The sequence below is a fragment of the Manacus candei genome, unplaced genomic scaffold (genome assembly GCF_025592945.1).
Source record: "Manacus candei isolate 608988 ecotype Guabito, Panama unplaced genomic scaffold, ASM2559294v1 h1tg000076l, whole genome shotgun sequence".
Taxonomy (NCBI): Eukaryota; Metazoa; Chordata; class Aves; order Passeriformes; family Pipridae; genus Manacus; species Manacus candei.
The window spans coordinates 6,670,916-6,687,597 of record NW_026138124.1 but is presented as its reverse complement, the minus strand read 5'-3'; the positions used below and the strand labels follow the sequence as shown (position 1 = coordinate 6,687,597).

The 16,682-nt window shown below is 40.4% G+C and overlaps 1 protein-coding gene across 5 annotated transcripts; it reads left to right on the top strand.

The window, feature by feature from the left end:
* The first annotated feature begins 16 nt into the window (after nucleotides 1-16).
* INPP5K (inositol polyphosphate-5-phosphatase K) lies at nucleotides 17-16,378 on the top strand. Of its 5 annotated transcripts, XR_007908066.1 has the most exons (15): nucleotides 17-207; nucleotides 2,147-2,431; nucleotides 2,650-2,757; nucleotides 3,424-3,532; nucleotides 6,173-6,289; nucleotides 6,612-6,784; nucleotides 7,394-7,505; nucleotides 8,042-8,151; nucleotides 8,737-8,763; nucleotides 10,441-10,633; nucleotides 10,868-11,005; nucleotides 11,483-11,566; nucleotides 12,764-12,868; nucleotides 13,909-15,175; nucleotides 15,735-16,378. XR_007908066.1 is itself a non-coding variant. In XM_051809733.1 (14 exons), exons 1-14 carry the CDS (start codon nucleotides 173-175, stop codon nucleotides 14,023-14,025), a joined length of 1,713 nt encoding a protein of 570 aa, XP_051665693.1. In that variant the 5' UTR covers nucleotides 17-172; the 3' UTR covers nucleotides 14,026-16,378. The 5 variants fall into 5 exon arrangements, 4 of the variants coding, with proteins under 4 accessions (XP_051665693.1, XP_051665694.1, XP_051665695.1 ...); XM_051809733.1 differs by having other exon boundaries at nucleotides 13,909-16,378; XM_051809734.1 differs by lacking the exon at nucleotides 8,737-8,763 and having other exon boundaries at nucleotides 19-207; nucleotides 13,909-16,378.
* The last annotated feature ends 304 nt before the right edge of the window (nucleotides 16,379-16,682 follow it).

Sequence of the window (16,682 nt, the reverse complement as noted above, 5' to 3'; positions counted from 1 at the left end):
GGGCGCCCTGGCGCGGCGCTGTCCTGGCCCCGTCACGCGCGCCGATGGTGTCGGAGCGCTGAGGGCGGCGCGGAGGCCGCGGCCGGGCCGGGCCGTGTGAGGGGACCCGGGGGCTCTCCGCCGTCCCCTTCCCCGTCCCCTCGGCAGCGCTTCCCTGCGGGAACCCCCGGGCATGGAGCCCGCTGGCCCTCCCGTGAGGGAGCTGAGGTGAGCGGTGGGCGCGGAGGGGCCGCGGGTCTGAGGGCAGCTCCTCCGAAAAGTGTAGCCAAGCGGTTACGTAAATTAGCCGAGAATTAGCGAAACTTGTGTTTGTGCTTATTAGCCGGGGGGGATGGGGTCACAAAATTGGCGGCGTTGCTTAGTCATATGAAAGAGAGGAGAAAAGCTGATTTTCTGGTTTGGGAGGCCGGTGCTGGGGTGGTTCAGGGAGGCTTATGGGGCATTGCTGGGTCCCGGGGCTCCCCAGAGCCCTCGTTGTGTGTAATGAGGGCACGGGCATCTGCGCTACATTATGGACATTATCTGTCCCTAACGTACCGGGCGTCTCGAACTTGTCGCTTTTTGTGAGGAAGAAGGAGCTTGAGTAGGTCTTTGGCTTCTGCTTTCACGATGTTTGTATGTTGTGTTTTCCCCCTGTCGGTAAGCGATGTCCTGTAGGCTCGGTTCGCTACAGAAACCTGCTTAGAGGGTAGTTGGGTGACTGTGACACGAAGATTAAAAACACCAACAAACACTGGCATTTGCTCAAAGATCCTAAAAATCATCTGAAGGTGGTATTATAAACGCTCTGACCCTAAAAAATTCTCTACTGAATCACTTGAGGAGTCGGTGACTCTTAACATCAGTACGTTCCTTGTATTTAGGACAGTGTTTGTAAAAAGTGCACTGAAGCTTTGTTCCAGTGGGACTGGGAGCTTCCAGGATGGTTTCATAGAATCACAAGATGGTTTGGCTTGGAAAGACCTTTACGATCATGTCCCAAACCCCTGCCACGAGTAAAATCCTCCCTGTGGTACAAGCTGTGTTTGTGACATCAGGTGGAAATGGGCATCACTCAAATCCCCCCTCCTGGCTGTGGGCAGTGCTTGTATGGTCCCACAGTGAAACTGCATAATTAAGGATGTTCTTAAAAATTTTACAAGTGTTTTTGCTTTTGGTGTAAATTCTGCCCCTGCAGTCTGTGTTCTTACCAGTACTGTAGTCACTGGGCACTTTGAAGAATTGAATTTCCGTCAGTTATGACTGATGGCTTCAATATTATTTCAGTTTTGTTTAATCAGGTAATTGTCTTACAAAATTAGTAACTGGAGAGCGTTCCCAAGTGATACTCTGATGGCAGAATTAGGTCTGCAGTGTACCTACATTTTTTTCCCCTATAAATTCATTTTAGAATAGCTTTTGACTGACTTCAGCATAGTCTTACAAAGAGAAACTATTGGTGAGGGAAATTATAGATCATTTTAGTGTAATATGCAAGGTCACTTTCCAGCTCTTCCACATATATTGTGTGTCACCTTGAGCTGATTGGGGGATAAAAATACAGCCTTAATAATGGATGTATTGGTGGGATTCACTGTTTAATTATCAATGTTTATAAGGTCCTTATAGGCCTTTAAGATGGATGGAAAATTAACATTTATTGTATTTTTAAGTCAATCTGACATGTAGCAAGACTGATGGTTGAGTGAATCTCTTTATAAGCTCTGACATTGAAATCACCACCTTGTAAAGAAACCAACAGACGAGTTCTATGACCTGCAAATGTTTCTGACAGTGCTCAGGAGGAGCAGTAACTTTGCTTGGTTTTGGTCAGAAGTTTGTATGTTTGGGAGCCGAGGATTATATTTCTTCTTGCCTACAGACAGGCACATGATCGATTCAAATCAACAATAAATTCTTTTAAATCTCGAGCTTATATAATTAAACCACATTAAATCTATTATGAAGAAACAATTCCCTGTGTGTGGTAGGACGTGATTGCAGCTTTTGTAACAACCCAGTGAGCGCAGTGGCAAGGCCAGAGGGTTTTTTTTTTTCCCAGCGTCGCTGCACCTACGTTTGTCCTTTTGTGTTAGAAGCTATGCTGAGTTCCACTTGGTTTTTTTATGCACTTGGGATTTTAATGGGCCAGTCCTTCCGAGGGCAGGTTTGATTTTGAGCAGATGGCATCCCTCAGCGGCGAGGATGCGTCTCAGCATTGCGAGGGGCTCTCCCTGAACGACCTGGAAAGCCTGCACAGCTTCCGCAGCCGCTCGGGCAGCGTCGGCAGCACCGGCTCCAGCGGCCGCCTGCAGCTCCGGCAGAGAGTAGCGCACCTCATGGCCTGTGTGGAGGATGTCAGCTCGGACGACGAGATCCACAAGGAAGTGTCTCGCACCCTGGATGAAGCTTTCCTCATCTGCGGGAAAAAGCTGAAGTGGCAGGAGTTCAGGTTTTGTTCCCCCCCAGCTGGTTGTTTCTTCTGGCGGCGTTGGGGTTTTTCTTTTAGGCTTGGCTGGCAAAGAGGTTTCTGAGTGATGAAAAGTGACAGAAAATCTTTGTTTTCCGCAGGCAGGAATTCTGTGGGGAAATCAGAGCGCTCTTAGGGTTGGTTGCCTGTCCACGCTTCAGTTTTAGCAATGGTTTTGTGTGATTTTTGTTTGTTTGTAGACTACACTTAGTTACCTGGAATGTGGGCACAGCTTCTCCACCTCCTGATGTCACCAGTTTACTTCAGCTCAATTCACTGGGCCCGACTATGGATATGTACGTTATAGGGTAAGTATATATTAAAGACCTTGCTTTGTAAGTTTATTGCAAAACTGCCAAGTCTCAACAGGTTATGGTCTGTTTTGGGAGGACTGTGTGATGTGAATCACTGTCTGGGGGATGGTTTAACACTATCACTACCAGAAGGTGAAGACTAACTTAGTCTAACTAACAGAGTACTAACTGACAACAAAGGTGATTTATAGCAGGAGAGGCTTCTCTTCTTTATGCTGCTATTTTGTGACAAAACACGGAATATCTTTTTTCTAAGCAGACAAAATGTTTTGGCTGCTGTTTGCTTTGTATCAGGTAAAGGCATGTTCATTTTGATATGACAGTTATGCAATATTCAGCATGTTTTAAGGAAATTAGTGCAAGCTTATTGGGCGTAATCTGCCATTGTGTTTTCCAAACTTTCTTGAAATTTTGAAGTCCTGACAGGTTATTTGTCATATCTGGAACCTGCCTTCATGTGTATATAAGCTCCTTTAACTTTGTTTTTCTTGGTGTTAGATGTGTTAGACCTGTGGGTGGGTTGAACTGCTTGTGAGTGAGAAACTGAACAGCAAGAAATTTCTGACTTAAGCTTAGGCTGTTGTGATCTGTGTTCTGCAAAGGTTATATGAATTGTGTTGAAACCAACTGGTACAGTGTGAATAATTGTGATGTATTCAGCTTACAGGAGGTGAACTCAAAAATCACCAATTTTCTGTCTGACTTGGCATTTGATGATCCGTGGAGCATTTTTTTCATGACTGTGTTGTCTCCCTTGGGATACATCAAGGTAATTATTTACATCTCTTCAGTGTCACAGCACTGCAGGAAAGTGTCTTTCCCAGCTCCATTCAGATTTTCTTTTTCTCAAACTCTATAATAGTTGACAGATTAGTTGGGCAGTTTTGATGCTTTTGCAGCTCAGATGACACACAACAAGAAGCTGCTCAGCTACAATGGCAAGGGCAGGTGCTGCAGAATCATGTGATGAGTAGAAATACTCCTGTCTTAGTAAGAACACACTCTCAAGGAACAGTCATGAAGATTATTTAAAATGAAATGTGATGTGAACTTACACTCAACAGCATATCTCTTGTGGCCACAATATCTCTGTCTGTCTCTTGTAGAACATTTTCTTGCTCTGTGCAATATTGGGGAACTCCACTGTGATGTTTCTGATGTAGTCTTGCACTATAAATATCCCAAGCAATGGCAGTGATTTTTGTTAAGATTGCTAAGGTTCCTTTTTCTTTTCTTTTTTTTTCCAACTTGTTTGCAGGTGAAAATAAATTGCATATATGTAAACCAGGATTTTAGTGGGTATGTGTATTTATCTGAGGACTTCAGATTTGATTGAAGACCTACAACATTATATGGTAGTTTGAAGGACAAGATTTTTGGGTAATATCTGGGGCATAAGACCAGCTAAAGTGCTGCCTATTTTAATAGTGGAAACAATAAACATAGGAGGATATCCTGAATTTCTCTAATAAAGAGAAATTAAAAGCCTTTTGAATGTTGTATTGGTTTTCTAAATCAAGCATTATTTCAGGGTGATTTTGCTGAGATGATTGTATTATCTGCATGCTAATCAGACTCAGCAGTCGTGCTGTTATTTTAATTGTGATTAAACAAAACAAAGGACCCATTGGGAATTATGAAAAGGAAGAAACCCACATTGTTCATTCTGGTTAAGTCATTGCTGATAAACATTCCAAATCTGGCTGTGGGCTGACATTCAGGCCCTGCATACAGACAGTTGAAAGAATTCCTAGTGGTATGCCTGGCTGATTTTGAATTCCAATTTATAAATGTGGCAGTTTGGACACACTAATGAATGGATGCTGCCACCTAATGGCTTTCAGCAGGACTGGATTAGCTCCAAGAATAGGAGGGAGCTGTCAGGCCAGGTCATAATCAAAACAGGCAGCAAGGAGAGGTTATCCCAGGACTTAGCCAGGAGGGGAGGAGCAGTTACCCCTTGGCTGACCTGTGACGAGGTTGGGTGTAGAGAGGTGGGTGTCATCCTTGGGACTTTATGTCCCTTCAGTAACAGGGTCTGTTTTCCAAGTGTTAAATTGGTCATAGTCAATTCTTTCACCATCCACAGGATCATGTTCCCTCTGTGCAAGGTCTTTGCTGGATTTGGCTTTAAGTGTTTGTGGGACTAGTGCTGGTTCCAACAGAGGAGGGATTGTTGTCTTGCAGTATTCAAGACCTGGAGAGAGGTGGTTTCATATGGATCTTGAGAAATGTCTGGGGATTTGCCACAGCAGAGTGAAGTAAAGCAAATAACAACAGGACTGGCAGATCTTGGTATCTCATGAATGCAGTTATGGAGAGGAGAATGGTGGCTACTGAAATATTTATGCATCGTCTAATAATTACAATCCATCCCTTCAGTATACTGTTTAATATTTTGTTGGGTTCAAGGACAATGTGAACATTGACATACATTCTGAAATCATTTAATTGTGTAGATATGGAGGCAAGGAAAGGAGAAATTCCGTTTTAAATTTTGGGCTGAATGTATGCACTTCTCCAGCAGTTGTATAGTCAGTGTTGTTCTTAACAGGAGGCTTTATTTTAAAGTAGGCTTTTTCTAAGTTAATCCAGCATAAAATTGAACTGCAATTAATATATTTCAATGCCTGTATTTTAAATTTGAATTAATTTAAAACCATTAAAACAAACACTTAAAATGAATTTTGCATCTCATGCCAGGAACATTGTAAAGTCCATAACTTTTTAATGAAGAGTATCTTTATTAGACTATTTCCACACACACACACACAAAAAAAACCTAAACCACAAAAAAACCCCCGTGTCTTATGTGCTCCGTTAGTGTTGTTGCTTTGGAAGTGTTTGGTAAATCAGTTTTTACAGGCACTGGTTGCTGCTGTTTGCAGCTCATTGTTTTTGCAGATGTCTAGAACTACCTGCTGTGCTTCTTAGGTGTTTTAGTGGCATTTAGAATGTTTAGTGATCTGCTGAAGGATGGTTCAGTTTGAAAAACTTGCTGCTGTTGGAGGACTTGTAGGTGTGAGCTATTAAGATTACAGGTGAAAAGTCAAGGATTTGGTTCTTCACGAACAGGATTCTTAAAGATAGAGACAAGAGGCTGGGGAGGCAGAAGCAAAGTCTTTAAAGAGGTTTGGGCAAGGTCAAATTCAGATTTGTAACATGATGTTCCAACTGTGTTAATTAGTTGAGGGATTGATCAGATTTGTCTATAAGCAGGGAATGTGTTCTTCACAGCACTGGAACGTGCCTGCATTCACTATGTCCCAGGATCAAAGCCACGCTTGGCGAGGGAATTGCATGACTTCTGCTCTGGTGTTCTTCACCTAAAAGCTCCTATGGAGTTAACCCAAGTTATTCCCAGTGCCTCCCTGGAACTGACCATTTCCCTCTTTCATCTCTCTTCCAGCTCTCCTCCGTTCGCATGCAGGGGCTGCTGCTTCTGACCTTTGTGAAGCACATCCACCTGCCCTTCATCCGGGACATCCACACCCAGTTCACACGCACAGGCCTCTATGGGTACTGGGTAAGGAAGTGCCTGACACTCGGTTGCCCTGCTCACTTATGGTGGTGTGTGTGCCTCTGAATGGTTTCATGCTGGGAGAGAGGAGATGGGGTTCAATTAAAAATTTATGAACTGACAAGCAGTGAGACTCGTTTGTCTGAGCCGTGTGTGCGAGTGCACTGCACAGCCCATAATCCTGCTAGTTTATTTGCTGACGGGCAACAACTTCTGTAGGATGAAATTGTGTTGATTTAAACCTAAATAGCAAAGATTTAGGTGTTAACAGTTACGTTTGGAGGCTCTGAGTGTAGGCTCAGGGAGTGTTGTTGATGTGCCGTCCCAGGGGAACAAAGGAGGAGTCAGCATTCGCATGTCCCTCTATGGCCACACGATCTGCTTCATGAACTGCCACTTGCCAGCCCACATGGAGAACACAGAGCAGCGACTGGATGACTTTGAGAAAATCCTGGAAATGCAGTTTGAAGGAGAGAACATTCCAAGTACCTTGGAGCACGAGTGAGTTGTTCACCCACTTGGTGTTGTTTGTATCTATTATATGGTGAACTCATGCACTGAAGAGTTTTGGGTTTGGAATTTTTCATCCGTCATTTTTATTTTAAATGTCCCTTCAGCCTGAATCCTGGGGGAAAAAGATAACCTGAAAGGTGGAGATCTGTTTTACAAGGCTGTTTTCTTCCTGTCTTTAATTACATAAATTAGTTAGCATACAGACTGTACAAGCCATGCAGGAAAGCTTTAGAAAGCCTGTTTATACCAAAAATCCTTCTGTTTGCTGTTCAATGTTCAGAGATGCAGATCATTAGGAGGCTCAGGAGAAGTTAATATTCAGGCAGTAATGAGCAAGCAGTAAGAGTGCAAGGGACTTAATTTACTGTTTCAATTACTTCAAATTTTTGGTGTAGCAGCAGGTTGTCCCTGTGTAAGCTTATCTATAACTACTTAATGTTTGTTTTTAAGCTGTTTGCATTAAGTAATATAAGTGATTAGAGCACCTAATTAGCATAATGGCTTTTATTCTGTTGAATTCTTCCCTCGTGTTAGTGGATTCCTATAAATCTTCCTTGGTTTTTTTTGCATTTATTGTTTTTTCTTCTTCTTCTTAAGTGTTCTCTTCTGGTTTGGAGACCTGAACTTCCGGATAGCAGACTATGGCATCCACTTTGTCCGGGAATCCATCAATAACAAGCGTTACAGTCTGCTCTGGGAAAAGGACCAGGTGTGTTGCCTTAGTCTGGGGGGGTTTGGTTTGGTTTTTAATGCATACAAACACAACATGTTAGTTAACATTACCTCTAGAGTTTCTAATTTCTTTCAAAGAACACAGACTCAGAGCAGGCATGAGGTGGAACAGGTCTAGCTGTTCATTCTCTCACTTCTCTCAGTCATAAGCCCCAATTAATTGCCAACTGTTTCTGCTTTTGTTTAGTTTCTTACTTTACAATGCTTGTGTTTGACTGGAGCTTTCTTAGAACTCCATGTCTTATCAGTTGTCCCTCACCTTGATTTCTCCTCTTCTCCCAAGAATTATTTTTAAGAGAACCTTATTCTGAAATTTGTTTTGAGTATAATTGCTTCAAAACTTGTAGACAGATCATGTCAAGAGTTCTGGCAGTAACAGAGGCACTTCTGAATTTACCTTTCCAGTTATGTTGTACTGACCGAGATGTTGAATTCTTGGAGGAGCTTTCTCAATCACCCTTTAAGCTCTGCATTTTAAACATGAACTTTAAAAACTACTTTTTATTTCTGCAGTTAAATATGGCCAAAAAGACAGAAGCATTTCTTAAGGAATTCATAGAGGGTCCTTTGCAGTTTAAGCCCACCTACAAGTTTGACCTTTACTCGGATGTGTATGACACAAGGTAAAAGCATGATAAGATGAGATGTGGGATATAGGGGTGAATGTGGGCTTGGTGAAATATCACTGTAGTAAGTAAACCTGAATTTCCTGAAGGTACTGGTTGACTGGGGCTGTTGAGCTACTCTGTTAGGCTTGTTCATTGATCAAATCTGAATAAATTAATATTGCTGGCTGATGAAGTTGGAGTCTGCTGATTGCATGAGGGAGGTAGTGAAACAACCCAGCTTCCTTTTTGAAAAGACTGGATTAACAGAATAAATGAGCACTTGTTTAGGCCACTTCTATTTTGTTGTTTATGGCTAAAAGTGCCCACTGGTTGTCAGAAAGGAGCAAAAGAAAAAGAGTAATTGTCTGCAATTTTTGTTTTCCTTCTCTGTTTAAGCATTTTATTTGGTATGCTGGTATTTGAAAGTTAACGTAAATTTGTCTTCACTGATTATTTTAAGTTGAAAATGTAGTATCTTAAGTTTCTGAAGTTTTTCTCTGATGCTAAAGTTTGTTGTTAAGTATTAGTCTTATATTTTAACAGGAGGATAAGTTCCTGTCCAAACAGGGGTTTTGTACTGATCTTTTTCTTTACTTCCAGAGAACAGAAGTCCCTGTTTTGGTTTAAGTAAGAAGAGAACTTTCTGAATTTTGTAGTTTCGTAAATATTTCAGAATCAAAACAAGGCTCTTTTCTGAGCTTTGATTTGATTTTTGTGAAATATTTGAAAATCAGACGACAGCTGATTTTCTTTAGGGACTTTCTGAACCTGTCTGAAAGCTGTAGTGTTATCTACTCTGCTGTTGCACTTAACATTGGATGTTATTCCTTTATATCCAAAGACATTTTGCTCCCTAATTGAGTGTAAAGATATGTAATGAGACCAGCAGTAAATCCAATTAACAAAAAAGACTTATAATAATCCGAACCCAGACATTCTACAAATGATTCATAGCCTGGTAGTCTGTACTGGCTCATTTAAAGAACAGAAAGTGTGCTTACACATACTGTGTGTGATCTGCTGCTGTTCAAGCAAGCAGAGAGACTTTGCTCAGATGGGGGGAGATCAGCAGGCTTGAAAAGTGTGCTTTTAATGAAATCCACAGTATTTTGTTACTTTTTGATACTTTTTCAGTGTGAATTTTGAGGTTTTGTTTCCCATCTAATCTGCCATTTTCTCTAAAATAGTGAGTGTATTAACTTAAGCTGTTTCTTTGGTATTTTCTTGCACAGCAGAGCAGACATATGGCAGCTCATAAAGATTTCTGTCGGTTTATATAATTGCTGGAGTAAGTGGGATAAGGGCCCTTAGTCATTTAAAATCTTTCCACCTTACTAAAGGTGAGTCAGACTTGCATATGGGAAGGGGTAAAATAAAAATATGTTGAATATTGAACTAAATGGCATTGGGTTTGATATTCAGAGTTATTAAACTGACAGTTTTCCTTACACATCCTGCTCATTAACTGTTATAACTCAATCCAGTCCATTCTAATTCCTCTTCCATAGGGTATGATCTTTTCTCCATTTCAATTTGAAGTGACACATCCATACAGAGAAGCTGCTGTTAAGTCTTCCTCCCCCTGCAGAGGGAACCACGGAAGGCTCGTGTCTCCTGTTGTTACTGATATGGAATAGGAGGAAACTCTGCATTATGATTACAGTTTGATGTACAGCACAGTTGCAGGCACAACTTTCTTGATCATGGAATTTTGAAAGCCTGTTGTTTTAAGACCTGCAGTGCAGGCTGGTACAATTTAGAGGAACTTTTAAATAAAGCATTGCTGTGGCACCTGTGATTACAATAAGCTACCCAAGTTTGTCCCCTTTTTTTGTTGTTAAAAGAAACTTGTCCTCAATCATCTTGAATAATTTTGAACATCATTCACACTCTTCTACATATTCCTTATGTTTATGCCCTCATTTCTCAGAATATCTATACATTTGAAGCTTGGGGCAGTTGCTGTATTATCTCAGTGTTCTTGAATTTATTTTTTTTTTTTTAGGAGAAAGTATCATTTCCTGTATGAAGTCGACTAACCCACTGAAATGCCCTTCTCCCCTTCATTTTACTCCTCTTTCAGAAACCCATGAAACTGGTCTGTGGTTAATGGAGTTCAAATTGAGGAAATGTTGGTTGTAAAGCATTTTGAATGGAGCTGTAAAATGAAGCTTGAATGCGATTGCCCTCTTTTATTGATACGTATCTGACTGTCTTTGAACTCTGAGTAGATTTTGCACAGCATTCTTAGCTTTTGCCAACTTGTTTTTCTTCTCATTTCACTTTTACCTTGCATTTTTGCAGTGAGAAGAAACGAAAGCCAGCATGGACTGATAGGATTCTTTGGAGAGTGAAACATCTCTGCCAGAATGCATCAAAAGAAGGCGAATTCTCTGAAGAAGAGCAGACAATTTTTGTTACTTTGAATAACTATGTCAGTCACATGAGCTATGGCATCAGCGACCACAAACCTGTTACAGGAACATTCGGGCTTGAGGTGCTGTCCCAGTTATGTTGTTAAGAAAAAGTTTGTTTTGCCAAGTGTTACCTTACAGAATCTGGTTTTCTGAACCAAAATCTCTGTTTCCTTCTATTTATAGTGACGGCAGCAAATTGGTGTCAGTTTATTTCCACTCAGTTAAGAGTCCCACAGCAGGTGTGACAGAGAATAACATGAATAACTAAAAGAATGACAGAGTTGACTGACTTTAAAATCTGTTCTTTTGCCTAGTTGAAGCCTCTTGTCTCAGTTCCTTTGGTGGTGCTGAATCCTGAGGGTGAGTGGAGTGCAGAACACGATGTTATCATCCGCTACTCCGCAGTGCCTGAACTCCCCAGCAGTGCTTGGGACTGGATTGGGCTCTTCAAGGTAATATTCTCATATCATGGTTCTTCAGCAAAGATGGTGAATAGGACTGGAGGAGGTAGTTGCTAGTTTTAGGGCATTGTGATTCTTGCCAGTGCAGAACTCTCTGATTTAGTTGTCTCTCCTTGATTACCGTTAGTTTCTGTGCCGACAGTTCAGCTCCCTAGATGTGAGTTCTTTCACACCCTTAGATTCTCTGCTAAGATACTGTGGTGATTTATTTAAATAAAATGTTAAAGAAGCTATGGAAAGGAGTTGTCCTCCCATGATGTCTGCAATTCAAGAAAGAACAAAAATAAGTTAGTGGAAGGGTGAGAGAAACAAAAGTTATGTGTGTGCCCCTAAAATGTTTTTGTCCTAAAAGTGCAGTGTTTTAATTATGTCAGTGAAGTAGTAAACAGCTCTCACAACTTTGAGTTTTCCATGTAATATGCTTTTTGTTTCCTTCAGAAGGCTGATGGTTTGCATCTTTCTCTGCAGGTGACTTTCAGGCATATGAATGATTATGTTACTTATGCTTGGGTAGAAGATGATGAAATCTCTTCCAACAAAGACAGTAAACAAGTAAGTCAGTTGTATTTCTTTCTAATGTAGTTTCCCACAGAGTAGCATTGAAGGTCTGTTTGTCCCATATCCCCTTCCTCTGGGGGGTTCTGTATCCTCTTTCCCAGCTGAAGCTAATTGGGAGCAATATTATTGTTTGAAATCCCTCTTCCTAATTCTTAGTAATTTTCAGGTAGTCTGGCACACCTTCTCAATGTGATCATATAGCTTAAGGGAATTGATGAAAAAGCTATTTATTCCTGTAGTGACTTTTCACTGTACTAAAACTACTGTCATTTTATATTTTGATCTGTTTCTGCCACTGCATTAAGTAATGGGCCATTTTTTCATCTGATTGTCCAACTTGCTGAATGTATCCTTAGTATTTATTATTTTGGTTACAATTGTAAGTATTTACACAGTTAGTTCCAGGTACCTAATACAGCTCCAGATTGAGGTTTCTTAGACTTTGTGTTTTGACTACTGAATGTTTTGGTCCTTCTTAAAAACTGCTGTCTGTTACAAAGCTCGCTAGTAGTGATTACCTAAAGTGATTGAAAACAAACAAACAAAACTTATTTGGAATACAGATGGTGTGTTGCCAGAGATATTTATCTGAACAAACAGAAATTAAAATTTAATTTTGGAGACATGGCAAGTGCAAGGATGGATAAGATTTTCCAGACAAGGGAAAGCAGTTATTTCACGTTAAAGATTTTGTAAGTTAGCGTCAAGTTTACAACAGGAAAACAAATTGTATTGTGTAAATACAAAGCTTAGAAATCTGAGCACTATGAGTGTTCTTTTAGCAGGACACTGGGGGGTGCAGTTTGGGGACGGGAGTGGTTTCAGGACCGGAGCAAACCGAGGTGGTGCTTTGCTCTGCTCGTTGCCACCAGGAGGCAGCTCCGCTCCCTCCCTGCTGCTCCCTGGCCTTGTCCTGTCCCCTACAACCACTCTGGGCTTTTTCTTCTCCCTTCTCACTGAACCAACTCATCTTGCTAACATGGTGAAGGATATTCCTTTTCCTCCTTGACTTAGTTTTCAGATGGTTTCATAAGTTATTTCTGTCCTCATCCTTTTTAGTTTGTGTTTTAAAACCTGCTTATAAATAGTCAATACTGATTTTTAAGGTGTCCTGAATGGCAGAGACTGATTTTTTGTAAACTTCTTTTTCTATGGAAGTTGCTCATTGCCTGTTCTTATTCTTGTTGCCAGGTTTACATGAGTGCTTCAGAAATACCTACTATGGGAGGAGAATTTTTGCTGTGTTATTATAGCAATAACTTGCAGACAATAGTTGGTATCAGCGAGCCTTTTCAGGTAAGGTATTTGGAAGCACTGATTAGTGTTGGTGTGATCTTTTCTGTTTCTTTTACTTTCACATGCATCTGAACATAGATGTGTACAACTGTGTTAATACTGGAGGAGGTGGCAGCAGAAGGAATTCTAAAAATTATATGTCCTGGCTAACATCCCATAAAAGAATTTGCTGATGTGCTAAAAGACTCTTGAGTAGCTGTTATGGCAACACATAGCAGTGAAATAAGACAGGTTTCTTCTCTCTCAGCTTTTACTTTTGGAACTTCAGGCTCTCATGTTAGGTCCTAGTTTCTATAAAAATGAGAACTCAAGTGCTGCCCAGTTTCTGGCAGATTGTAGGTGAGCTCTTTGTGCTCCATTCTGTGATAGATTTGCACAGAAGTGTTTCCTGTATATTAATCACTTGAATTTGGGAAAGACAGCACAACTGGAACTCAAGTTAATTGTTTAACAGGCTTCATTTAATTTCTGAAAGGATCACTTAACCTGCACAAGCAAGGTGAAGCGACCAAGCATTGCTGCTTCTACACAAGCACTGTTTTTTCCAAAATAATTTTGTTTGTGCATAATTTTCGGTGCTGTCATAGCTGTGCTAATGTGTCGTGAAATGATTGAAATAGAAGTTCTGCACTGTTGTTGGATGAAGGGGTTTTAAAAGACTGTGGAGCTGCATTGCCTTAGGGGATACAGTAATGAAAGTCACTGGGCTGGCTGATATATCTCAGTGCTACTGTTCCTGTTTTTCTCTCTGTTTTGGTGAGAAACATGGCAGTGTATTTCTATTGCCTCTGAGCTTAATATCTACCAGAGACTCTGCAGGATGGTTGTCAGTTGGACATGGATACAACATCCAATATGCCTTTCTTTTTGCATGACACTTAATGTTTTGGTATCAGTTTAGTGGATTTTTACTAGATTTTTAAATTTTCTCAATTCTTAGCAAGTATGACAGCCATCTTTATGTAAAGGTATATTGATAGTGCAGAGCAAAACGGTGGGTTTGAGTTGTTAATTTGTTTTTTAATTTGTTTTTCTGCCAGATTCTGCCCAGCAAAACTTCAATAGAAAAGGATTTGACACAGGAAGAGAACAGTTGGATGCAGAAACCTGATGATCTGGAATCACGTGATGAGTCTGAAGACAGGAAGGGCATTTAGTGGTCCTGATTCAGGAGTCAGATGATTCTTTATATCTTAGTGATTGTAAGCTTTTACTCTTAGAAGATGGAGTAAGACAGGTAGGATTGTTCAGAAACTTTGTAAGCTCGTGGAAGATAATTTATTGTGGAAACAGATATTTTTATTATGGGGAGAGTAACTCTCTTGCACTGGATGAGAACTGTAAAAATAGCACTTAATGAATGCTGTATGTTTTAAGGTGATAGACATTTCTAATACAATGATTTAACCTAAGGAAGTTGCCATGTTTAATAGATTTTTAGGCTCGTTCCCTTTTTTGTAGAGGATGTTTTATTTACGATGCAATATTTGCTATACCGTAACCACTTAATAATTGATTTCCAAATTTTGAGTTTAAATGAAGTTATTTTAAAATATTTATTAGATATGGCCAGTTAGCTTGTTTTGAAATTTTATTTGACCTTCAAATGTAAGCTAATTACCTTTTGGGAAACATGTGTGACAACAGGTCACATGAAAACAAAATCCTTGGAGTGTGTAAAGTCTCCTTTGGTAGATCCTTTCCTTCATGCCTTACTGAGAACTCTCTGTAGGATTTTCCATTTTTAATTTTTCCAAACTGAAATACATTTATCAAAATGTATTTTTCCTGATTTTTTAGAAATTCTTCTTTTATAAAACAATTAAGCAATTTGCCTATTGCCTTTCTCCCCCTCATTAAAAAAAGTAAAATAACACCATTTTTATACCAGTCCCTGGCTCAGAGTTGACCAGGATCACACAATTTCTGAAAGAAATGCTTTAGCATAGGTGAGGAGCCCATGATTGTGAAGAATTTGGCATAATCTGTGCTATAAAAATTGTAAATCTCTTCCATTTAGAGCAATCAGTCTTAAAAATTTCTGTTTTTCAAAGGGTGCTTAGACCTTAATACATCCTGTGCACTTGAGGGTGGAGATGCAATAAGAAACTTCATGTACTTTTAGGAACCTGAAAGGTAGTTAGCTTCAGAAATGGTTTTGTTTCTTGATGAGGAAATGGAGATATTTGGAAAGGATTGGAAGGAAGCACCAACATTCCACAGAATCTGAGACTGCAGTGCTGGAAAAGAGCACTTGTGAGTCTCCCATGTTACAGACACAAAGCTTCCAGCTACCTACCGTGTGTGGTAAGTAGAGTTAGTTACTGATCACTGTCCTGGTGGTTAGGGATGGAAAAGAGCAAATTTGGTTCAAGTGGAAGAGCAAAGGATGTTGGTGTGTTTATGCTAGAATGCTGCTTCAGAAATGAGTCAACTCCTTTTTGCTCTCTTTCTCAAAGCCTTATTTTTTTCAGGGTTGTTTTGAGATAGAAAGTTAGCACTTTGGTGTTTGTTTGGTGGTTACTTGCTTGTATCATTCACTGTATAAAATCTTTTGAGGGCCAGGTGTCTTTGTATGCTGTGGGAGCTCTAACATAGGTTATCTGGTTAGGTAGCTGCAGTGGGGGTTAGGAACACTTGGCCTCTGTAGGTTTTAGACATATTCAGCATAAAGCTTGGTGTTGGGAACTGCTCCCAGTTGTGAGTAGTGAGGGCAGGTTCAGAGGATACTGTGTTCATTGCCTGGATTAACACTGCCTTGAGGTTTACAGTTTGTACATTCCTGTTACACTTTGGAACAATATTGGAAACAGTTTTCACATTTGTACCGGTCTCGCAACAATTTGTTTTGCACTGAATCTTTCAGGTATGTGACTTCTCATGGCAATTAGGGCACCAGACAAATCCCTGCTGAATTGCAATAACTCTTGCAGTTCTCGAGTTGTCCTCTGTTTCTGATTTCACTTGTGTAACCATTACCATACTCCATGCAAGGAGATTCTGTGGAGAGCCCAAAGAACAGTGGTCTTTGAATTCCAGACCACAGCTGGTGATTTATTGTGGACCAAGATCCAGTTTCTTCCAAGCAGGGTGCATCTGCTGTTCAGGAGCAGCTCAGAGGGGGAGCCACTCGAGAGCCTTTCTGTTGTGTGGGAGCTGATAACCCTCTGTCACTGGACACAGAAGCTGCATTTTGTAAACTAATCCTTTGAACCACAGGACTTCACTGAAAATGCCCACGGCAGCTGGGATTGGAACTGCTTGTTAGTAGGATGCTGCACAGAACTGTACTTCTTTCTTCAGTATTATGCACACAGAGGCACTTTTGTTTACTACTGTTACCTATGGTAGCTTTTCAAACTATTCCATGACCTGTAATGATGCAATTTCTGATGAAATTTATCTTTCTTAAAACACCTTTAATTGGATGTTATAATCACTGGAAATGTTTTTATACTCATGTATTTTCTTTTCATGTACCTCTAAAATAAATCCTGGCAGTGAAGTGTTGCACATGGCCTCTGTTGATTTGAGAATGAGCATATTGGTTTGGGTGGGGAGGATTAATTTGTGCATGGTAACCCTTCTCCAGGAAACTTTGGTCATGTTTAATGCACAGATACAACAGTGTTTTAGAGTGGAAATCAGTCAATAATAACATGGTGTAGGGCTTTGGGCTGCAAAAGAAGGGTAAGGACAGATGCTATTTTTCTTTTGGATAAAGCAGATTCATCTAATTTTTTTTTCCCCCTATTTCAATGAACTCAATATTAAATGAACTTGTCATTTTGCATTTCTGTCCCCCTTACCCCTC